Source organism: Pteropus medius, unplaced genomic scaffold, assembly GCF_902729225.1.
Source record: "Pteropus medius unplaced genomic scaffold, Ma_sr-lr_union100, whole genome shotgun sequence".
In the NCBI taxonomy this organism is placed as follows: domain Eukaryota; kingdom Metazoa; phylum Chordata; class Mammalia; order Chiroptera; family Pteropodidae; genus Pteropus; species Pteropus medius.
In genome coordinates, this window is record NW_024345601.1 from 19023117 (window position 1) to 19048107 (window position 24991).

The 24991-nt window shown below is 33.4% G+C and overlaps 1 protein-coding gene across 4 annotated transcripts in view; it reads left to right on the forward strand.

Annotated features, from left to right (window-relative positions):
* SPOPL (speckle type BTB/POZ protein like) overlaps window positions 1-9012 on the forward strand; it is a 61212-nt gene extending 52200 nt beyond the window's left edge. For 2 of the 4 annotated variants that reach the window (XM_039874571.1, XM_039874574.1), the window contains exons 9-11: window positions 912-1054; window positions 1145-1198; window positions 4745-5400. In XM_039874571.1, the coding sequence (XP_039730505.1) occupies window positions 912-1054; window positions 1145-1198; window positions 4745-4889 (342 nt within the window). In that variant the 3' untranslated portion in view covers window positions 4890-5400. Of the gene's footprint in view, window positions 1-911; window positions 1055-1144; window positions 1199-4744 lie in introns of all 4 variants that reach the window. The other 2 variants (XM_039874572.1, XM_039874573.1) reach the window with 2 other exon arrangements.
* The last annotated feature ends 15979 nt before the right edge of the window (window positions 9013-24991 follow it).

Consider the following 24991-nt stretch of genomic DNA (forward strand, 5'->3'; position numbering starts at 1 on the left):
AAAAAAGCATGTGCCCATACAATGACTTATACATGAAAGTTTATATAAACTTTATTTGTAATAGCTAAGAAACTGGGAACACCCAAATGTTCATTAACAGTTGAATGGATAAATACAATGTGGTTCATCTATATATAATGAAATACTACTCAGCAGTAAAAAACATTGAACTGTTGATACACAGGCAACAACATGCATGAATCTCGATAATAATTGTACTGAGTCGAAGAAGCCAGACAAAAATGAGTACAAATTATACGATTTCAATTATAGAAGACTTCAGAAAATGCAAACTATAGCAGTAGAAAGCATATATTGGGGTCGGTTGAGAAAGGATTACAAAGGAATAGGAGGAAACCTTGGAGTTGATGAATATGTTCACTATCTTGATTTAATGGTGATTATATGGCTATAAAGTATAAATTTGAAATCTGTGTAGTTTATTGTATGTCTATTAGACCTTAATAAAGCTGCTGAAGATGTTATAATAACATATACTAAGGATTTTTAATGGTTATGAATATGATTTGTTCAGTTTTATAATTCTTCAAGGTTGAGTTGTAACACCATGCAGTGTACTGATGGTATACTTATATTCAAAATAGAGAAGAGAAATATACTCATTAAAAAGAGTATTGAGTAATAAGGTTTTTTTTTTTAAGAATAAAGTCCTATTTTAAAAATACTGTATATTTCTACTTATGCACATTGAAATCCTAAAGAAAATTTGTATTTCTCTTGATTATATTAATATTTTCTTCATATAGGTTAAAAATAATTTGAAACTTTCAAAGTACCCTCAATTCAAAGTATAATATGCTTTAACTTTATTTTCTAAGTCACAAGTATTATGTATTTAAAACTTGGTAGTTTGAATTAATGTTTAATGGTTATGTTTTCCTTTTGGGTAGTATGCACTGGAACGGCTGAAGGTCATGTGTGAAGAAGCTTTGTGTAGTAACCTCTCAGTAGAAAATGTTGCTGATACCCTTGTCCTTGCAGATTTGCACAGTGCAGAACAGTTGAAAGCACAAGCCATAGACTTCATTAACAGGTAAGCTACATCTGTATTTCAGTGGGCATGACACCTTCAACTCTTTTTTCACCAGACTTTTTTTTAAGTGTGTTTAAATCTTCAATGCAGGTGCAGTGTACTTCGACAGCTTGGGTGTAAAGATGGGAAAAACTGGAACAGCAAGTAAGCTGACATCAGTTTCTAACTTAAAGTTGATCTGCTTACATGAAATTGTCTGCATAGCCTTTTGTTCATCTACAATAAATACAAAACCAGAAGCAAACTGCTGGTTATTTAAAAAATAATGTTTTGGCTACTTAGTAGATTCTTGAGGCTATGCTCTCTTGAAATCAGTTGCTAATGTGAACTGGGATGGATGCTCTAATTTCTTAAGCACATATGCTCACTAACTGTATAGCTGAGTCCAAACATTTCAATGGCTAATAGAGATCCTTTCTCTGTCTCTTCAGAAAGCATTTCTAAAATTACGGAAAATATTTATTTTGATCCTATGATTAATGTACCCTCTAAATTTGCCTACAAAGTCTTTACATTTGAATGCTAACCCATTGCTTTTTAGGTTAGCCAAGTACCTTGCATCAAATGCTATATCAGGCTAGCTGCCTAATATTTCAAAAATGGGAGCAATTCAATCTTTACTTGTCTCTGGTAAAACTGTAAGAGATGGCATAGTTGTTAACATCTTTCTCAGCCTGGGCCTTCTGAATATGAACTCTTGGAACTTATTATTCCCTTCTTTGTTTTCTCTCATTTTTAGAGACTTTTCTACTCATTGTAATTATTTAAAATCAAAAGGGGTAGTCAGTAGGTTGAAGAATTTGCACCTCCTTTTGATTAGTTTTTGCTTGTAAACTCTTAAATTCCATTTTATGCAGATTATCAAAAATTGATATAAGAAAGTCAAAAAAGACAGTACTAGATACACTAGAATGAATGTTTGTTATTTCCCATTGCTTTCATCCATTTTGGTATATGTGAAGTTGATTGACTGTGAATTTCTATCAGTTTGTGAATTCTCTTTTCTGAAAGTAAAAATTAGTGACTGCTTTTAAGTTATTGGGTGTTCTATATATTGGTCAGTGTATCATAATACATTATCATCATGTATGTGATTCTAGAAAAAAAACAATTTAAATTTAAAATATAATGTATTAGCAAAAGACAGTTTTGTGATCCTTTGTACTTAGCCACTTTATTTTCTTAACACCACGTAAACGTTTTATTCTGTTAAGAAAATATTTTACATTGTATAACTTCAGTGTCAAAAAACATCAGCTTATTTTATATCTCCCAAAGGAGCTGCCTTATGTACAGATGTTCCATAGATATTTGTTGAATTAAATAAATGAAAATGTTAGGTACATTAAGAGATGTCTGTGTGATTTAAACAACTAGTTGAAAGTATAAACAAAATGACATACTGGTAATTTGAAGTCAGGCAAATAAAAAAGCTGTTTTATTATTAGCTACTGGATAGTCCAACAAACATTTATTTACCCTAGTAAATGATGTGTCTCAAATACCATACTAGGGTACTGCCTATAAAAATGGTAACAAGGAAAGATCCTTGTTCTTGAGAAATTTATCTAATGAAAGAAACATATACACGAGCATATCCTTTTATTATAATATGATAAGCAATGTGATAAAGGAGAGTATGTGTAGGGTACTCGATACAGCCTGGAAGTTGAAGGTTGGCTTCCTGGCGATGGCTGACTGAGCTATTTTAAAACATGAGCAGGAATTAGCAGAACTAAGAAGGAAATAACAGGCATTACAAACAGAAAGGATAGCTTGAATCAAAGCATAGAAGCATGAAGCAAGTAGTTGATTATTTCACAGATATTTATATTTATTATCTAGTAAATACCCAACCCACTGGGCTTAGTATCAAGAATATAATGGTGAACATGGCAGATCTTTTCCCTGGCTCTGTGGAATTTATAATTTAATAGGAGATAAATAGGAATTAAACAAATAGTTGTTTAATTAAATAAAGTATGATAGGTCAAGTATAGCATGCCCATCCGAGTATATAGCAAAGGAACCTAACCTAATCTAGAGGTCAGAGAAAGCCTTTCTGAGGAATTGTTGTATAAGTAAAAGGTCTGAAGCTTTAGTAGGTGGTGAAGCTTTAGTAGGTTTAGTACCCTGGTGAAGAAGAGGGTAAGGTGAAAAGTATATCCCAGAAAAAGAATCAGGTATGCAAAGTTTTGGTGATAGGGAAGACCAGTATAGAGTGGAGAGGTTATGAGAAGAAACTGGAGAAAGCAGGCAGGAATCATATTCTGGAAAACCACGTAAACAACATTAGGGCTTTTTTAAACATTATTCAAAGACGAAGGATATCCAGTAAAAGGTTTTAAGCTAGGGTACGGCCCGATCAGGTTTGTGTTTTTAGCACATTCTCTCTGAATGCAGGCTAGAAAATACATCGTGGGGAGGTTGAGGTGGTGTGGTAGTTGAGGAGCAAGGTTAAATAATACGTAGACCAGTTGGAAAGTTATTGTAGTTCAGGCAAGAGAGGAAATGTGATATTAGACTTGACTGGTGACAGAGGGACTAGAGAAAAACAAAAGGATATAGTATTTTGAAGGAGCAGTCTATAATATTTGTTTATTATTTGGATGTTGGGTTGGTACAAGAGAGAAAAGACAGGAGACAAGGAAGGATAATGAGATTTGTTGTTTTAGCAATTAAGTATTTACTCTCACTGCTCAGTGTGAGTATTTTGTTCATAGGTTACAATAAGCAGTTTGGTATCAATATACAAAATGCCAGGGCATGGAAGTGGGAGGTGGAAAGCTAGAGAGATGAAGTAGAAAACCTGTTTCTCTTTCTAAAGAGCTTGGATACAGGCACTGGGGAATAATAGAAGAGGATCTGATGCAGTCATACTTATGTTACTAAGGCAACATAGAAGCTGGTTTGAGAGGAGCAATATAGGAGACTAGAAGACAAATTAGGACACTGTTGTAATAATCGATATGTGAGATGATGTGGGCCTTAACTAGGGATTCAAGGTATCTGGGAATTAAAATAGGGCTTTGATTGACTAGAAAGGACAGGGTTTAGGATGACTCAGGTTTCTGACTTGAATCACTGGGTTATAGTGAAAGCATTAGCCGATTGGAAATGAGGGAGGAAGAATTTGGAGCTTGAGGAGAAATATGTTGAATTCTTATGTAACAATCTTGAAGTTATGAGATTTGAAGCACATCTAAGTAAAGAGCAAGTGGTTGGGAATGAATCTCATGGGAGGGTTAGGATTTGCTAAATCCAAATCAGTAGTTGTCATCATTGAATATGATAGCTAAAATTGTGAAGAGCGAATGAGATAAGATGAATAATGAATGTTAAAGGGAGAAGAGCAGAGGGCAAAAGTTGGAATTCTAGAGAAAACCTGAGTATAAGCCAGGGAAAAGAACTCTTGAAAGAGCTGGTATAGAAATGGTAACTATGAGAGCAGGACTATGGGAACAAGTGTCACATACTTCAGGAGAGTAGAACTTCTAGAAAAATTTAGTATTTTCAGTTGCAATAGAAAATATTAGTAAGATAAAAATTATTTTAATGAATTCAAATAGTTTGAATAGAGGCAAAGTGTGTTCAAAACACTTTGAAATCCATAAATTAAAATAAATTGACAATGCAGTGATGCATTTTGAAAATTCTCTTTAATAAACATCTCTTAATTTTATTTTTCAGCCAAGCAACAGACATAATGGAAACATCGGGGTGGAAGTCCATGATTCAGTCTCACCCTCATTTAGTAGCAGAAGCGTTCCGAGCACTAGCTTCTGCACAGTGTCCACAGTTTGGCATTCCACGCAAACGGCTAAAACAGTCCTGAAATCTTCCATGAACTGTAGAAAAATGGAATTGACTTTTATTCCTCCAGGTCCAGAAGGATTCTAATAGACAAACCATAAGCAAGAGTTGTTTCTGTTGTCTTGTCCACAGAACAGAAGCTGAAAACATATTGCTTGTATTTCAGGTGGATAATTTATGGTTTATTCTTCAGCTTTAAATTATACTGACTATACTCTAATTCACTTCAAGGCCTTAAATTATCTCCAATGACTTCTCTTGTTCATATAATACTTTAATTTTTTTATTGTGCCTTGTCATTTTGACCAAGGCTATGCAGGATTGCACTAGCTCCATAATGCAGTAATACTGATAACTGAAGATATTAAGTTTCAAAAGGATCTTCCATTAGCTTGAGAACAGCAAAATTTCATAGGGTTTGTGCTACGCGATCTCGAAGTTTAAAACTAAGTTTCCTTAAAAGCACTTGTATTGGAGATATTTGCTAATGTCCCCAGTCTAAGTTCTATATAGAGGAGAACCCACTTACCTTCAAGGTAAATTATGGCAATACACTGCTTCAATTCCAATTTATTTTTTATTTCAGGGGGCAAATATGCAATGAGTTGGCCCAAATTTTTAGTAAAATTTGTGATGTTAATATGTTAACTGTTCAACAAACTAAGAGAAGCATAACAAACCTTTGCTTGTGTTTCTTTGTGGATTTATCCAAGTTTACAATGATTGAAGGTTAAGATTTCAATAAGAAGAAAGCATGTTTTATGCTGAATTATTATTATTTTTTTTTAATTATAGTGACCTACATTTATATGAAGAATTCTGTACATGTTAAAAGTAAGGCTGACCAAATGTAAATTTAACTAGTGGGCCAATTAAGAAAATATATATGCACTTTTTAATGTGTAACTTTTGTATGCTGAATGGTACATATATTTTTTTGCTTTTGATGGAATTAATAAGGTATAATTGTGTAGTAACTTTGGAAAGCATTTTTTAAGACAGATGGAAGCAACTGGGATGTTTGTGATAATAGATAAGATATTCTTCATATAGTTAAATTGGTTTCAATTTCAGATATTCATTATTGAATTTATTCCTGTTTTATCACACTTTGGAGAAGGACCTGAACACTTAATGTATCCTGGACAGTAGTCTACTCTCCTTCTAAAAATAATGAACTGATATTAATTGCAAACTAAAGGAGAGAACCCTTAGAAATATATCAGGCCATACTCAACCTTTTTCCCTCCCCTATCTTTCTTCTTTCTGTCAGTTACTATACTAACATTGTGGATGATAATGAAATTCTGCATAATGTGAACAGGATAAACTATTTATAAACTGCTTTTTATGGGCCAGTTCTTTAATTTACGTGAATTTTAGCTTTAAACACATACCCATGTTCAATGCTTGAAAGCTGTTCACAATGGAGATCTGTTCTGGTGCATTATCCTGGAGAAGTAGGAGCTATCAGTGTCAAGTCACTGCATCTGGTTTCCTGTAACACTGACAGTATGCTTCTTAGGCGAAATTTCTATTTGACTACAAGAGGAAAAGTGTGTCACTGGAAAAAAATGCATATACCTATATATTTGCATATAACTTTATTCTCCAGATTAAAATTTGTATAATTTTAGTTTTTGAATTTAGGACAAAAGGAAAAAAAAAAATTAAACCTGAGGTTTTAAAATAGATTTTTTTGTTATCTCTTTGTTAGGTATTTACTGAAGCAATTCTAACATATCAAGAGTGTTTCATATTTACATTGAACATCACTGTCAAATAAGTGCTTGTTATCCATGACCAACAAGTTTGAAAAGATGATCTTTTCAGATATCTTCATGTCTTTCTGTGTAGTTTCATTGAGAATTTGTTGTGTTAAATTTGAAATTAGAAAATTCCCTTGGGATAGAAGAATCTTACATGTTAATGTACTCCATCCTGTGAAACAGTACTATAGCGAGCTAAAACATACTTCCTTAACTTCACCATAAGATTGCATTCATTAATTTATAATGTACAATTTAAGAAAAACACATACCTATACACTAAGATTTTAATTTAAATTTCTTGGAGTCTTAAAAGAAAACAAATTCCTTCCTCAGGCTATAGAATTTTGTTGTTATGTGGGAAAAATACTGGGACACCCATTTATAGCAAATGCACACAGGCACATTGTGAATTAATTCACTGCTTGAATCTACATTTCTAACCATAGTGACTTCAATAATAACATCATATAATGAACATTTCAACTTGCTCTTACTTGTTTTACATGTTTATTGCAAATCTTAAGGATTTTATTATAAAGATTTTTTTTTAGAGTTTGGTAGCACATTTTGTACCAAAAACGTCAAACACTGTGCTGTAAGAATATCCACGTTTTTAGAAATGTCCACTTTTCAGATAATATAATGCCTACCTTTATACTAACAGAATCATATGGTAGTTGATTTATTTTTTTTTATTTATTATGTATATTTTTGGTATTGTGGATTCTTGAGGCAATGATAAAAAAAAAAACTGTTAATGTATTCTGACATGAGTGTTCAAATAGCCTTTTTTTATTTTTATTTTTAAAATACATTTGTTTTCAGTTAGGCACAGATTCTGGCCAGAGCAGTCTTGCCTTTTGATTATCAGCCTGCTCCTATTTCCCTTTTGTCACCTAAAACAGAACATTTCCTTAGAAAAGTAGTGACTGGTTTTAAATGTTACATATTACAAAAATAGCCATTGGAAAACTGTCCTTTAGATTCAGATATGGAAACACTATATTTGTGCCTTTTTCGTTTTTGAATTTTAATGTATACTGTTATTTGGAGCACAAATATGAAGGTGCCATAATATTATGGCTTGCCATTGTTACCTCCTTGAATACTTGTGTGTCATTGTCTTGAAATAGTAATTGAAGAACCTTGCATGTATTATGTGGTCATTTGGGCATCTGTGTGTGCACTTACGTGCATGTGTGTACGTGAGTATACATGTACTTGTTTTCACTTGGATTTGTGTGTGGTGTATTTTAAAAAGTAAATTTCTGAAAATAGGACTCAGTTAAATGTTGAATGTTCAGGCTAGTTGAAATATTTCATTTAAATGTGCTTTACTTGGGACAATTGATTGACAAGGAAATTGTAATTTTCAAAAATGTGACAAATTTACTGCATGATGAACTGTAAAAACAGTGCCTTTTTAGGACATTATTAGTTTTAAAATTAAGTTTAAAATATTAACAGAGATCTCTTAAAAAGTTGTCATGAACATTATTGGCTTATTTTTAAATTAGACCTAAGTTAGATTGCCAAAAGCGTAATTACTAATTTATTTACCCATTTAAGTTTTTTGCATAAATTTAGAACCTAAGCAGAATTTTTAATAAAAATATGGATCATAGATGCTACCCAGTGTTACTAAAATAGAACACTAGGGACTTCAGTTAAGTTGTTGTTGAAATCCAACTCACAAGCTTGTCTCATGGCCAAGTATACTTCAAGTGGTGAATTATTTCAAGTTGGACTTTCCTGCTCTTTTGGTGGATAAAATTAAAATATTCAATATATTCTTGCAAAATAAGATGGGTGGGTAGGTTTTAGTGTTCATATTATAAAGACTGCACTTTCACACAAATAATATTTTGCAAACCTCTTTTATACAGGTTATGAGCTCTAAGTGTTCATGGAATGATGTAAATTTTAGGTTCAGTTGAACAAATATTGAGTGCCTACCATATGCAAGACTTCCTCTTCACTAGGAATTAAATCACCACACTGTGTCTTCTGCTTACAGTATGTGGACTTTATGTTTGAAAAGGAATTCTTATATATAAATTTTTCTGTTAGAATTTATCATTGTATATTGTAACTCAATTAATTTTACATTTATTTTCTTTTTAGAACGAAGATGTAACTTAAGCAAGTCCCACTTTTGAAAATAAAATTCTGCTAAAATTATTTAAAAATTAGTTCTGGGGGAAACTGATTTTCAAGTTTCAAATGTATAAAGATAATATTGACATTTTCAGCCTAATTTTTAATCAGCTCATGTTAACGATGAGATACATACTTTTGGTATCTTGTTGCTGAAAATATTTTCTAGGTTTCAGCACGTTGCGTTAAAATAAAGTTGTTACTACTTACGCAGAATTAATTGTTTTGTTTTTATTTGAAAATATAAACTTTTTTTGATTACTGCGATGCTTTACAAAAGAGCCATGTACATGATATAGTAACTTTTAAATTATGCAGAGTAGTTATCTTTTTTACATAGGGAATCTAGTATTTTTTGGAACCTATTAAAGACTTATTCCTTAACTGTAAGGTATTACACATGTATATACTTTAAATATGCATATTATCAATACTGAATGACTTATGCTAATGTCACATAATTTTAATGTAGTATTTAAAGATCACCCAGGTTCCCTAGTCCTCCTTACCCCTTCTTAATTTCAACTAGCAACTTAATCATTTGCTGCTATCAAAAAGAGCAGATTTGGGGCAGTGCATTTCTGGACCAGCTTAGTAACAGTAACACAATTAACTGCTAAAAAATTATGGCCAAAGTGGCAATAGAAGTGCACAGTGGAAAGCCTTTCATATACCCAGCATGCGCACAGACGTACACTCACACTGTATTCCCCTTAGAAGAATAAAAGAAAGGTTGAAAAGAGCACTGTCTATGCAATTATAGTAAAACAAGACAAGTGATCACATTCTAAACTGTAATAGAACTATGTAATCTTTTCCCTTTTACTTTGCAACAGCCAGCATCCTTAATACTTCTAGAACACTGGAATGCATTTGTTCTAACACCTCAGAATCATTTGTTTCTAAGAGAAGGCCAAGAGTGGCATTTGTTTTGATCACTTTTTAAATAGAAAACATATTGGTAGAAATCTTTCACATAATGTGGTGTTCCTACTTTTTATTTTCTTGGTATCAGGGAAGTTTGCATGCATCTACAGTGGAAAGTGATGAAAAAGTTTGTCATTCCTGTTATGAGAACTTCCTACTTCCTTTTCACCTCTCCTGTCTCTTGCCTTTCGCCTTCAGTTCTTTTGTAAAGGATTCAGGTGTAGTCCTTTTCCAGTCTGGGACATAACAACCAAACAGTCCTCTAGTATCTAATCTTACCCTTTTGTCCAAATTTGAACCAAGTCTTCATAGATAAGAACAAAGAAAGAAAAATGTAGAATTTAGGAATACTAATTGCAGTACCAAAAACAAAAAAAAACGTGTCCTGATGACTTGGCTAATTAACTTTGCTTTGAAAAAGATTTCCTGCCATAGCAGAAGGTATTATAGAGCACTAAAAAAATTATAAAAAATGGACAAAAAAAATGAAATTAACATACAATTTAAAAAGTAATAAGATTAGATGCATTAAATTTGATAATGAACAGAAATGGTAACAAATTTGAGTCAGTAGAAGACAAGGTTCAGAAATGCTCCCAGATCACACAGACAAGAATAGAGATGAAAACAAAGGTGATTAGTTAATTCTTATCAACGATGAATTAAATGGGAGTGCCAGGCACTGCGCTGAACATGTTTACAGTGATAAGGTATAAATGGTCCATATCCTCATGAAGTCTGTATTTTAGAAGAAAACAATTATACAATACAGTGTGTGAATTATACTAGAAGTACAGAAACGCCACCTACTCTGAAGTAGGGGTGGGGATCCCACATAGCCTTCCTGAGGAAATGATGTCTAAATGAGATCAAGTGGAAGGTAGGTGGCTTAGTGGGAGTATTGTCCATCCCTTTTTGTGAAGTTTCAGAGGTTGGCCAAGATTTACATGGAACGTTTATCCTGTTGTGTAAATGGAAGACAAGACTAAACCAGTAGGTGAAGGTCATTTTTAAAGACTTATTAAAGGAGTCAGACTTAATCTATGAATGCTGAGGAATTTTAAGTGGGGTTATGTCATGATCAATCTAAGGGGAGAAGGTGGGAGATGGGAATAAAACTTCAGATGGATTGAAGGGGGTTCAAAGAGGGTAAGGAGACCCTCTAAGAGGTGAGCAATGCTAGAGCTCTGCTAGGATAGGAGCTCTGGTGTGGGAAAAAGGGAGAGATCTGAGAGGGCTTGGAAATTAATTGCATATGGTAGAAGGGAGAGGAGTCAGGTTTTCTATCTGAGCAACTGGATGGAGGATAGTACTGTTCACTGGTACAGTAAGCACAAGGGTAGCTGCAGTTTTAGCGGGGGGGAGTTATTTTGATTTGGAGCCCATTGAGCTTAAAGTTCCTACTGGGCATTCTGACTGGATATGCAAATTTTAAACGTGAGCATGATCTAGGTTATAAAGTGAGGAATCCTCAATATACAGAAGATGATCAGTGTATATAGACTAAGGTGAAGAGGAGGCAGGGCAGGGCAAAAACAAAGAGCAGCTTACAGAAGAGGAATGATCACAAAGATAAAACCAGAAGAGTGTTCTAGAAATTGAAAAAGAATTTTTCAAGAGAAAGAATGGCTAACGGTATCAAATGCCACTGAGCAGTCAAATAGGAAACTAAAATACACAATTTTTGAGAGAGGAAGTGAGAGGTGTCTTTGGAATGGGGAAAGGAGTAGAATTGAAGTGAGGAAATGAATGCTCCAAGCGCAGAACATGGAACTTTTGGCGAAGATGGCAGAAGAAACCATAGCTATGGGATGGGATTTAGGACCAGTTTCTTTGTTTTGTTTCCTTTATGGTAGGAGAAGTGTCAGTATATTAAAGTAATGATAAGGAGTCATAAAATAGAATGCAGATGGGATTACTGAGGTCCTAATCAGAAGAGAAGAGGAATGGAATCACATGCCAGACATGATTGCCTCTAATGTGTGAGGGAGAAATGCATGGATGCAGAGTCAGATTTATATATGCGTATATAAAATATATATATATATATATATATATATATATATATAAATATATATTTTTTTGCCTGAAAGTTGATATTTTATGTCTTTTAAAGAGGGATGGGTGATAGATTAGAGCAAGGTTCAGCAAACTGACTTCATAAAAGACTTGGTAAATATTTTACCTGTTTACTATGGTATCGTAGCAGAAAGTAGCCGTACGTACAGAAATGAATGTGGCTGTGTGCCATTAGAGCTATTTAAAAAAGCACACAGTGGGCTGGAATTGCTCCCTGTGCCATAGTTTGCTGAATTCATAGGTTTGATAAGGGTAGAGGAGTTTGGGAATAACATGGAGCAAAAAAACGTGTGGCCCAATTGATATTGGAAGCCGTGAATTTACAGAGGGGATATTAGGGAGACCCAATATTTCTATAATTGATGTTATCAAATAAATAATTGGAATAAAGCAGTGATTAAAGATATTAATCATTTATTAATCATTTTTCTTAAATATATGAATTTTAGAAATGAGAAAATTTATAGTGTTCCACCCAGATGGTATTCATAAACAGATACTCGAACCCAGACATACTGGCTCACTTGTAAATTGGAAAGATAAGTAGTGTGAGCATCCAAGCAAGAAATAAAAATTTAAAAGTCATATATCTCTGACAATACTTTAAGTGAAAAAAAATTGACTCTAGAACTCTCAGCTGTTTAATGTTAAATTTATTTCTAAAGTTAACATTTAAATTATATAAAAGTAGTATGTTAACATAGTACCCAAAGTATAGAGAATGCTGAAAATAGATCAAAATTAATCCAAGCGTAGATATTGAGACTTAAAAGGACTAGCAATGAGTATTAAATTGTTAGAGGGAAGTCTAACTTACTACATTGTTTGCAAATACAGATATAAAAAATGTAAAAATTGATTTAACCCCCACACCTGCCCCACCTCCCACCCATAAGGATTACATATGGAGACCGCTATTATCTTTCCTGCAGGGCTGTCTTGCCTCCCTGAGGAGCCCTGGCTGGTTTTGAAATATAAACTATAAAATGTAAAACTATGAATGTTACAAATATAAATGTAAAAGTGATCATCTATTGTAAATAAAAAGGAAATTTTTATTTACAATTTTTATTTACAAATTTTTATTGTAAATAACAAGGAAACTAGACAAGAGGAAGATGGGGAACTGGGACTGGGAAATAGAAGTGCAAAATTCTTTCTCTTCCACAGACAGGAATTAAAAATGTTTTCTTACTGATTTTTAAACTTTGATAAACATTTAAGGATTTGAAAAAAATAATTAAGCTTTAACTATCCACTGGTAGAATTTAAAATAGATTATATATATATGAATACATACATACATACATACATACATATGTGTATATATTACACATATACATATATACATATATATACACACATATATATACACATATATATGTATGTATGTATATATGTACATATTTATATACATATACATATACTCAGCATGTGCACAGAATGAATATATATATATTCATTCTCCAAGACACAAAACATTCTGTGTATGGCCAAATTGGGGGGAAAAAAAGACACCAAAAAAAGAAGGCAAAGATAACATTACGAAACTCTAATAGAACTAGTATTACAAATAGAATAGGTTAAATGCACCTACTAGAAGAGAAATTTATGTAGCAATGATCTCATTCATCAGCTGGGCATATAATAGAGAGATACTCTGTTATGATGGAATTTAATAAAATCAGTAACCTAATATAAGTCTTATGAAAGGGGAAATAGAATGTGTTGTGTAGCATATCTCAATAGTACATAATTGCTAACCAGGCACAGAGGAGAAAAAGTGTTTTTATAAGGGAACAAGTGTGAAGACTCAAGGGCAAGAGAGGATGGTGATGTTACTGAAATGTAGTAGAGCTGAAAAATAGTGCTTTTTGTTGATGTGTAATGCCTCTGTGTGCATTTTTTCCTTTTTTTTTTTTTTTTTAATTGGGGTAGGAATCCAAGTGAGACAACTCTGGTAGGATTAACTCAGGAAAGACCTTTTAAGTTCTAAACTGCCCAAACTGACTAAATAAAGGAAAAAATGAAAACAATTATAAAACAACTCCATAGAAGAGTTGGCACTAGGTAGGCTTTATATGGAAATTATTTTAAACTTTCTAGGAATTGATAATTCTCTTGATATGAGAGTTGAAGTAAATATCGAAAAATAAATTTAAACAAGCACTTTTAATCAGGTCAGTGTAAAACAGATAATACTAGAAAACTGCAAAAAATAAATAAATAAATAAATAATGTAAGACATTAATGCAATGTCCTAGAGGTAGGAATAGCCTAGTAAATGTTTCTTCCTAGTCCCTTTTGCCTTCTTACTAAGTAAGTAACCAACAAGTGATACTTATAGACCCATTTCTACTAAAATGTGAGTGACAGAATGCTAAATAAAATGCTAGTAGCTAAAATTCAGTAATAGAAAAACCAAGGTTAACTTAGGACTCTGAAGATGGTTTAGTATTAAAATATCAGTTTTACACTGTAAAAGCTAAAAGCTATTATCTAGCTAAATTCTACAAAAAATCCCTATCAATTTTGCACAAGATATCTTTACAAACCAAGTATGGGAGATCATTTTTTGACACTATAAGGAATATCACTCTCACACCATCAGCCAACAACATCATAATGGTGATACATTAGAGTTCTCATTAAAATCAGGACCAAAACAAGTAGCTTGACAACATGTTTATTATTTTAAATTATTCTAGAAATTTTAATCCCTGAAATATATATGAAACAAATATGCAGTATAAGTATGGGAAAGGCCTATATTTGAAAATTACATACAATCATTTTTCTATAAAACCCAAATTATATTTAAAATTTAATGCTAGTTTAGTAAAATGGCTAGGAAAATATAGAGATAATCTACAAGATATGTACTGTCCAAAACCTTTTATGAGAAATAACATCCCGGTCACAGTGGCAGAAAATAAAATGGAAAGGGCCCAGAAATTATCTTAGGTTTGGACGTTAAGATCACTACAACGGGAGCGGCAAATATTCTACAAAATTATACTGCAGGATAGGAAAAGAATTGTAAAGTAGGAAAAAGAAAAAAAGATTAACCAAACTATTATATACCAATATTCAATTAAAATGTTGAGGGAAATATAAGAACAATAAAAATATTTTGTCTTTGGATTATGTAGTACTGGGAAGCATTTGTTCCAATGGACTGCATTTTCCAAAATTTCCTTAAATGTGTATTACATTATTAATGAAAAAAAACATTAAAAAATGTACGTTCTGGGAAAGTCAATGAACTGATTTTTTTTTTTTTAAAGCTATTCAGAGTGGCAAAAGTGGTAAAATAGAGAACAATAAGTTAGTGAGACTAGTAACCACCCAGCTTGGGAAAGGTGATATCACGGGTCATGTGGTTGATTTGCTGGTTTGTACATAACTCCTGTAGGCCATCATTACTGATGAGACTGTTTATATTCATATGGGAATGAAGTGGCATGCAATTGCTAAGATAATGTAAATTCTTATTTTAATAAGATACATTTTTCATAAAGCTATTTTTTTTGTATTTTCCATAAAATGAATGATCGTTACATGCTGATCTTTTTAAAATGAGAACTAATAACATCTAAACATAGAATTTGGCATCTTGAAGTCTTGATCTGATCCATTCCTTTTGGGATTCAATACTTTAGGCTGAAAGGTGGGGTGTTTCCTTTAGTGACAATTATAAAATTGAGCCCTTATTCTGTGCAAGATGCTAGAAATGCAGTGATGGTAAAACAAAACAGAACAAATACAAAGACAGGATTCTCATGCACCTTGTTTACAGGCTAGTAGAGGAACTGTCAATCAGTATACCAGATCTAAGGACCTGTAGGCATGCAGAACCTCTCCCAAATGTAAGGCAGCCACCCACTGAATTGAATGGGCAGAACAAATGGAATGAGAGAAATCAATTAGAGATACTTAGGACTTTCACCTACAAAGTGTTGGGGTGATAACTGAAGAACTGAGAGAGTACTTCTCTCCCTGCCCAACTCTAGGCACTCCAGATTCTCAGCTTCTAAAATATAGGGGTGAAGTGAGCGATATCTCTTCAATGCATGTTAGGTGGAAAGAGATCTCTCAAGGAATTGAAAGCCCAGAAAAAGACCAAAGCAAATGAAACTTCTTGGCTGGCAGCTTGACTAAAGTGGAAAGTTAGGAAAGGGAATAAGGTTGGAGTTGGAGACAGAAAGAAGAGTAGGAGGCCAATTGCAGAACAAAAATGCCAAGGCCTAACTTGAGTTCATGGTATGCTGTTCCCAACAGTCTGTAAAGTATCATAGGAGGTATTTGGCAGGTTGGTGCCTGACTTGCTCTGTGGTTGTGGCTTTTCAGAACTGATTTGTCATGCCAGTCCACGCACAGCCATTAAGTGGTTAAAAAAAAAAAAAGCTAGTTTCACCTTATACCTGTGGTAGATTCTGCTTTATTCTGCCATTTCACCAGACGTGAGAACAGTCATGGGATTCTTCTCCCTTATTTTGCATCCTCAGTTCTTGATGGATTTAGAAAAATTACGGTACTGTACCTCATCTGGCTGACTGATTTTGATGGTTAGGGTGAAAGTGATAGGTTCTTGCAGCCATCTAAATACTAAATGGAAGTGGGAATCCTGGTATTTTTTAAAATTTTATTTTTCATTGTTTGCTTCTAAAATATAGATATATAATTATTTTTTTATTGATCTTGTGCTTATGACTGTCTGTATTTACTTATTAACCATTTTATTTTGTTTTTTGCATATTTCTTATGACTTGCTACATAAACTTTTGTCCTGTATGACAAAAGAAAGTTTTACTCTTTCTATTCTTTATGCTTTAAAAAAAATTTTTTTTTTGGCCTTACTTCATTGCCTAGGAACTACAGTGAAATGTTCAATAGAAGTGATGAATGTTGCTGAAGTAAAGAGGAAAATGTTTACTATTTTTCCATTAAGAATGGTGCTACCTGCAGTTTATCAGAGGTGCCTCTTTTATTCTTTTAATATAGTGAATTATATTGAATAATTTAAAAATTTTAAAACAACCTTGAATTTGTGGAATAAACCCTACTTGGCCATGATGTATTGCTCTTTCTCTATATTACTGGATTAAATTTGCTAATTTATGTTTAAGAAATTTTATGTGTATGTTCATGAAGCATATTGCTCTGTGTGTGTGTGTGTGTGTGTGTGTGTATGTGTGTGTTTGTAATAAGTGTATTAGGCTTTGGTATTACATTTATTCTAGCTAAATTATTCTAAATGGGTTGGGTAATGTTCCCCTGTCCACTGTTTCCTGAAAGAGATTATGTAATATGGCGTTATTACCTTGTTAAATGTTTGAAAGAACTCATTAGGGAAGTTATGTAGACCAGAAATTTTCTCAGTAAAGATTTCTTTTTTGCAATTTCTTTAGTAATATAAAGCTATTCAGATTTTGTACTTCTTGTGTCCATTTTAGTAAGCTGTGTTTTTCAATTATGACCATTTTATATATATTGTCAAACTTAATTGACATGAAGTTATTTATAATATTTCCCTTTTATCCTTTTAATGTTTGTAGGATCTACAGTGATACCCCCTTTTCATTCCTGATGTTGGTATTTTTTGTTTGTTTTATTTTCTCGACTGGTCTAGTAGGGATTTTTCAGCTTTTATTAATCTTTTTAAATGTCAAATTTTGGTTTCTTATTTTTTTGTTTTCAAACTTTGGTTTTAAAATCTTTTGAATTTTCTTTTTCTATTGTTTGTTCATCGATTTCCAACTTGTTAACTATTTCCTTCTTTTAGTTACTGTAATTTGCTCATCTTTCTTAGCTTTTTAAGGTAGAAACTTAGATTACAGATTTTACGCCTTTATTTTTTCATATCACAGACATTTAAAACAGTAACTTGTCCTCTAAAAAAGTATTGTAACTGCATCTTACAAATTGCTTTTTGTTGTTTCATTATTGTTCCATTTGAACCATTTTCTAGTTTTTCTGTGATTTTTTTTTTTGACCAATGACCTATTTGCAAGTGTTTTATCTTGATTTCCAAATAGACATTTTTCTAGATATCTTTTTTTTTTTAATTTAATTCTTTTGTGGCCAGAAGATATACCCTGGCCATTAATATTTATTGACTTGTTTTATCTCTCAGCATATAGTCTATCTTGGTAAACGTTTCATGTGCATGGGAAAGAATGTGTATTCTTTAGTTGTCCTGTGTAGCAGTCTATAAATGTCTGTTAGATTAAATTGGTTGATGATGCTATTCAAATCTTCTGTAATTTTACAATTTTTTTGCCTACTTTTTTTTTTTTTAGAGAGGGATGTTAATCTCAATCTCACAGACCCTAAATGTGGACTTTTCTCCTTTCAGTTCCTGCCAAAAGTTTGAAGCTCTTTTTATTAGATACACACACTTAGGACTTTTATGTTTTCTAGTGATTTAATCTTTTCATCATAATAAAATAGTCCCCCTTATCTCTGACAATACTCTGTCTTGAAGTCTACTTTAGTAATATTAACACAACTACACCAGCTTTTTAAAGCTTACATAGCATGATATATATATTTCCACCTTTTCACTTTCAACCCCTTTGTGTTTTTATATCTCAAGTGAATCTTTTGTAGACACATATAGTAGTGTCTTACTTTTTTATCCAGCCTAGTAAGTTATGCTTTTAATCGGTGTGTGTATAAGTACATTACATAAATTTCTTAATGTAATTACTGATATTTTTGAATTTATGTCTACTATCTTGATATTTTTCTGTATTTCCCTTCTTTTTGTTGTTATTGTTCCTCTGTTGCTTCTTTTCTATTCTTTTTGTATTTTTTTTAATGTTTTTAGTATTCTATTTTATTTTCTTCTTTTACTTTTAGCTAATGTTTGCATTTTTATTAGTTCTACACTTTAGAATATGTATTCTTAACTTATCACAGTCTACTTATAATTAATGTTACATCATTTCATGTAAATTATAAAAAAGTACAACTGTTTAACTTATGCCACTGTTATTAATTTCTTTATTTCTATATACATTATGAGCCCTGTAATGTTATAGTTATTGTTCTAAACAGTCAATATCTTTTAAAGAAATTAAGAAAAGAAAAATGAAAGAAAATATTTTCTATTTACCCACATATTTACTAATTCTATGTTCTTTACTTACTCCCATAGATCTGAGTTTCCATTAGCTGTTTTGCATTTATTTAGAGAACTCTGGCGGAGAGTTTATGGATAAGTTAATGACAGATAACTAGAAAACTAAGCGAATATACAAACAAAAACATTTGTTAACCAGGGAACAAAAAAAGTTCTCCAGAGAGGAAATGCATCATATCACGCTATGTGGCTAAGCCAGAAACGATGTTTTTATACTCACACGATAGTATAAGCACTGATTATTGCCATAACCACAAATTGCAATTTTACTTCTTAATCTTTCTTCATGGGAAATCAATAGATAATGTCTGAAACTAAAATATAAAAACTAACTAAATACATAATAAATCAATAAACAACCATAGCAGCAATTTGGAGTTTGGAAAGAGGAAAGTAAGTTCTGAAGGGGAGAGTTCAGAGTTGCCAGAGTTTACCCCTGGGAAGCAGGAGTTGCAGTAAAGTAGGGGCTGCTCTTTCTCACAACAGGTTTAGTTTTACTCTTGAACTATGTACATGTACGATTCTGATGACAAGGACAATTGTTAAGCTAATGGGAATATCCCAATAAGAGGGAAAGCATGAATACATAAGAAATAGGCTACTAGACAATCTAAGAGGGGAGGATAATAGGATCAGAGCAGATGATGATAGCTTTACATGTTTGGTGGTAGGAAACCAAAGGGCAGTCTGCTTCTATTTTCTCTATGATGTCAGCGTGGGAGTAAAATGAAAGCACAGTGTCAAGCGCCTTTCCCTGAGGCCTCACAGTGATGACGAGAGAATTTTTTTAATCATGTAAAAAATTTTCATTAATTTTCTTTTGGTTATCTTTGTTGTGTTCATCCTTATCTGCCACTTTACTTCTTAGTTTATTTTATATGCATTTCCTTTTGTAATTTCTCTTTTTCTCCTACTTAGTCTCAGGTTTACTCCCCGGAAAATACATTTATAGCTCTTTGGAGCTGTGTTCTTTTTCTGCTCTCTGAATAACCAAAATAAGCTTTATTTATGAATATCTGAGTGCTATCATCTGAAGAAAAATTATAAATGTTCATGTCATCCCTATAATTTCTGAACTCCTGTGCTTTGGATAGTACACTGTCAAGATGCCAAAGTAGCTGATGAGGGTATAGAACAGTCTCCTCCTACGTATAACTTTGTCTTAATGTGCTAGATAGATGTGCTTTGGGTCTCAAGAGAGGATTTAGCATACCTGATAACAGTGACTGGAGCAAACGCATAGACATTGAAAGGAAATGCAACCTAAGCCTTATGATTAGAATGCAGGCTCACCAACCAGCTGTGTTTTCCTGCTCTCCATACACAGATTTAATTAAGCAACTGGGAGTTGATACCACTGCAGTCAGATCCTTCCCTGCTTACTGCCTACATGTGCTTGGGCAAATTACTTAAACTCTGAGTTTATTGCCTCATTTTTAAAAATGTTTATAACTTTATTACCTTATAGAAGTGTAGTGGGGATTGGATGACAGTAGATGTGAATGCAACTATTACATCTGAGGCACATACAGGCACATACTTAGCTACAGGAGAAAGTAGTTCTCATCACCTACCACCACCATCAACAGATCTATCAGTAGTTAAACTAAAAACCACTTCTCCTAAAATGAAAGAAACTTGCTCTTTAGAGGATCATGAGTTTTTACTTTTCAGTGAGGTAATTGGCAGTCAGTTTAAGCTTCTGATGTGGGAAGTGTGAAAAAATGGAGGAAGATAAGGCTCAAGTGGAAGTTTAGGAAAAAGAAGAGGTTGGAGTTGGAGACAGAAGAGTAGGAGAGCAATTGCAGAACAAAGATGCTGAGGTCCTAACTTGAGTTTATGGCCATGAGCATGGACATAAAGGCAGATTCAATAACTCCCAACTGTGCTAATGTGGCCAGTGTGTAAGCCTGGCTTACAGTGGAACTAATAAAGCTTTAGCTTTGGAGGCCCTCACTTGAACAGATGAGTCTCTTCCAAGGCTCTGGGAGAGATTCTGGTCATGTGATTGCATACTCATGTATTTTTATGAAATTTGCAAAATTTTTATCTTTTTCTCTGTCAATCTTTCCTTTATATTGGGAGAATATTGGGGTGGCCACAGGCATTTTGAAGCTCCAACCAAGGAAAGATGAGTCGAGAATACATTGTTTGAGTTTTGTAGGACCTATGTATGTGGATCACAAATATTCATGTAGAATTAAGTTATTGTTAGCTGTTCTGGTGTAGGAATGATTTACAGAAATAATCCTGTTGCCCACTATTTCAACTTCTTGAAAACACGTAGAAAAGGTACAGGGCCAGATGTTATATTGTGATATAAACATATGCTACTGCACCTGGCATTGAAGTATATGGGTAATGAAAAACAATGTTTGAAAAGTATGGAGCCAAATGGCTTGTGGAAAAGTCTATCAACCCTCAGATATGTAAATTTTTAAAAGGCAAATTCAGTTCTCATTAATAACTAGAAAAAATAGAAGCTGTGTTCTGTAAAAATATACTCAATAATGCACCATATATAATTATCAACATACAATAATTTTTTTCTTTCTTGATGGAATTTATGTGAGATTTATCAAAATTTCTATATATGTAGGGGATAAAACCTGTAGTAGTATTACAGATAGAACTGAGTGTGAAGTCATGTTTTATTCATCCCAACATAAATCATCTCATTAACAATAACAAGTTGTGAAGCTGAATGTTTTTTAAAAACTGTTAATACTATAACACACATATCATCAGCCATGTTTCAGGCTGAATAATGTGTCTTACTTTTAGAGATAATGTATTACAAAATTGTCAATATGAAGAAATGTTCAAAGGTTATGAAGATTGTAGGACGCAGAAGTTTAGTGTGTGTCTGGCAGTTAATAAAAACATTGTGTTTATATTGATTTTGTGACATCTACATTTATCAGCTTTTATAAGTTTGTAATTTATTGTAATCTCTCATTGTGTAATAAATATACACTTTTCTAACAAATTTTTTATTAATAATTTAGTTCTTTTCTTCCTAAAAATGCCCCCTCCCCAAACCGTATAAACTTCAAACCTCATAAAACCTGACATCACTCAGACAGTGAGATAATGCAGGACAGAATGGTTTTCCCAGAGGGGACATTAGTTCACTCTAACGCTGCCGAGCGCTTCCGGTTAATCACTGAACTTGAAAGAATCATTCCACAGACCAGGCTACTCTCAGAAATTGACTTATTTTCTTTTAGTACCTAGCTATGGACTCTTAATTCTCCATAATGGATCAGCTCAAGCCTAGAGCAGATGTTGGCCAAAGCCTTTGGGTATCTTTGTGCTTAATGACTTTCTCTTTCGAATTAGCATGAGATCTCTTAAGCCTTTTTATTTCCTCCCAGCCAAATGGGACATTCAGGACACAGGACCTTGAGATACCAAAAGAAAAAGTTTGTGATGTTCTGAGTAAAAAGTAAGAAGTTTTATCTTAGTAAAATATTTATCTTAATTTCTCTCTTTTTTTTCTTTTATGGAGTGTAAATCTAGGAAATTCTCTTTATAGCTTACAAATAAGAAATTGAGCTTGAATTGTTTTTGAGATAAAAACAGGTACTCTTTGTTGCAGTGATTACAAATGAAATATTGATATTGTTGATATGAAAACTGCTATTAAGAATTCGTTCAATTCAGTGTTACTAGCCTTCAAGAATTTCTAACCATCTGTGGATCTTGTCATTAATTACACATTGAAAATTGAAGGTTAGGAGCAAACTACATTTCTACTGTGATCTTTTTTCCTTATAGAATTGTAAAGAGCAAGCCAGCCCAATAGATTGATTTACCATAGGATCAGTTCTCATTTAAGGGATTGTTATTATCCTACATTGTATAGTTTTCCGTAATCTCCTACATTCAGAGTTTTGCAGAGCAATCTCTGACTTCCTAAGGGCGAACCCCTTGATATTTCTCTGGGAGAAAAATGACTTTTAATACCATAAACAGTAAAAAAAAAAAGTAGGTGGATGAAGATCAGATCAATTTAAGGAAGATTTAATTATTTTAAATTTCACTTTCATCTTTATCCAGGCTGAAACATTCGGTCTTTTTAATAAGAAAACCTGTGCTCTGGTTTCTCAGCTCTCAAAAAAGCATGTTGAACCAACTTCCTGAGCTAGAAGCCATGATGATAAAAAGCCAGCAGAGCAAATAGATTAAGCCGAAGCACCATGTTAATCTGTAAATCAAATGTTTCTCACATGGTCTATATTCCTTCCACCTGGATCAGACATCTGCTTTCCTTTCAGGCAGTGTTTCATGCCTTCCCTTCCTTTGAAAATATTTCTTCATTTTCAAATTTGTAGGAAGGCCTTTAAATGGTGGCTATATTGATTCTTTTTGTAGCTCTTGGTTGTAATAAAATGTGTCTCATCTACTTTTCCTATCTTTCTGGTCAATGTTTGTACCTCTTGGGGTTTTGAATTTGTTTTGTGAAAAGGATGCTAAGAACCTCTTAGCATCCTTTTGTCTAAGGCTTAGTGACTTTCTATTTAGAGTCTTTGGATCTGTCTTTTAGCTGATTCTCTCCTACTGTTTTTCTCTCCACTTCGTTATCTTTCTTCTTCTCCCTGTCTCCTTCCCCTTGATTTCATTGTCATTCAAGAAAAACTGGGAGTGAGGTTCTCATACTGTCCATTGGGACCTGGAGGTGACTCGGTCCAGCTTGACCAGATGACTCCTGATGACGTCAGACAGGAAACAGCTTCTGCCTAGAGACCATTTGGTTCTGACACTACGTTCCAACCAATGATAAAACCAGAACATCATAAGGAACGGAGACTTTGTGAGCTACCAACACAAGTGAGTTATTGTGAACTTAGAGAAGAAGGTATTTCTCAGAATTGTGAAATGAGGCTTTATCTCTCTGTTTCTGAGAGATAGACGCGTTCTCACCGCCTCGCCTCCCTCCCGCCTCCCCCCCCACCCAATCCTGCCTTCAGACAACTTTTTGAGAAAATATTCACTCATGGTACAGAAAACCTTGAAAAATCTTGGACTAGATCGTGTTTCTCCAGCCACATGAACCTGAGGTCCAACCTGCATTTTTATTTGTTTAATTTTATTTGTTTAATCTACATTCCTCACTTAGCTGCCAGGATTCTCCTTAATAACATCTTCCTGTCCTTACTGCCACCATGAGGGAAATATCTTCAGAGGTCCAAGTAACAACAAGACATTTTGTGTTTGTCTTGACTCTTTGATTACAGTATACTCAGTGACGTCCAGTACTGTGGTCCTCCCTTATCCATAGTTTTGATTTCTGCGGTTTCAGTTACCTGCAGTCAACCGTGGTCCAAAAGTATTAAATGAAAAATTCCAGAAATTAACAATTCATAAGTCTTAAATCATGCACTGTTCTGAATAGCGTGGTGAAATCTCGTGCAGTCCCACACCGTCCCTCCCAGGATGTGAATCATCTCTCAGTCCAGAGTGTCCACACTATGGATGCTCCCCACCAGTTAGTCACCAGATCATCAGATTGACTGTCATGGTATCACAGTGCTTGTGTTCAAGTAAATCTTACTTTACTTAGTGGCCCTAAAGGGCAAGAGCAGTGGTTCTGGCAATTCAGATATGCCAAAGAGAAACTTTTATGAACTGCTTCCTTTAAGTGAAAAGGTGAAAGTTCTCAACTTAATAAGGGAAGAAAAAAAAAATCATATGCTGAGATTGCTAAGATCTGTGTTAAGAATGACTTCTATATGTGAAATTGCCTAATTTATAAATTAAACTTTATCATGGGTATGTATGTATAGGAAAAAAAAAAAACAATATACACAGTGTTCAGTACTATCTGTGGTTTTAGTTAGCCATTGGAGGTCTAAGAATGAATTCCTTATGGATAAGGGGGGGCTACTGTACCTCTTATGAGACTATCAAACTCCAGGCTTAATTACTGGGGTATATGCCACCACTATTTAGGTCTCCCATTTTCTCTAGATAAGGAGATCCCAGTTTTACCAACTACAATTATTTTTATACTATACTTTTTACAAATAAAACTACAGA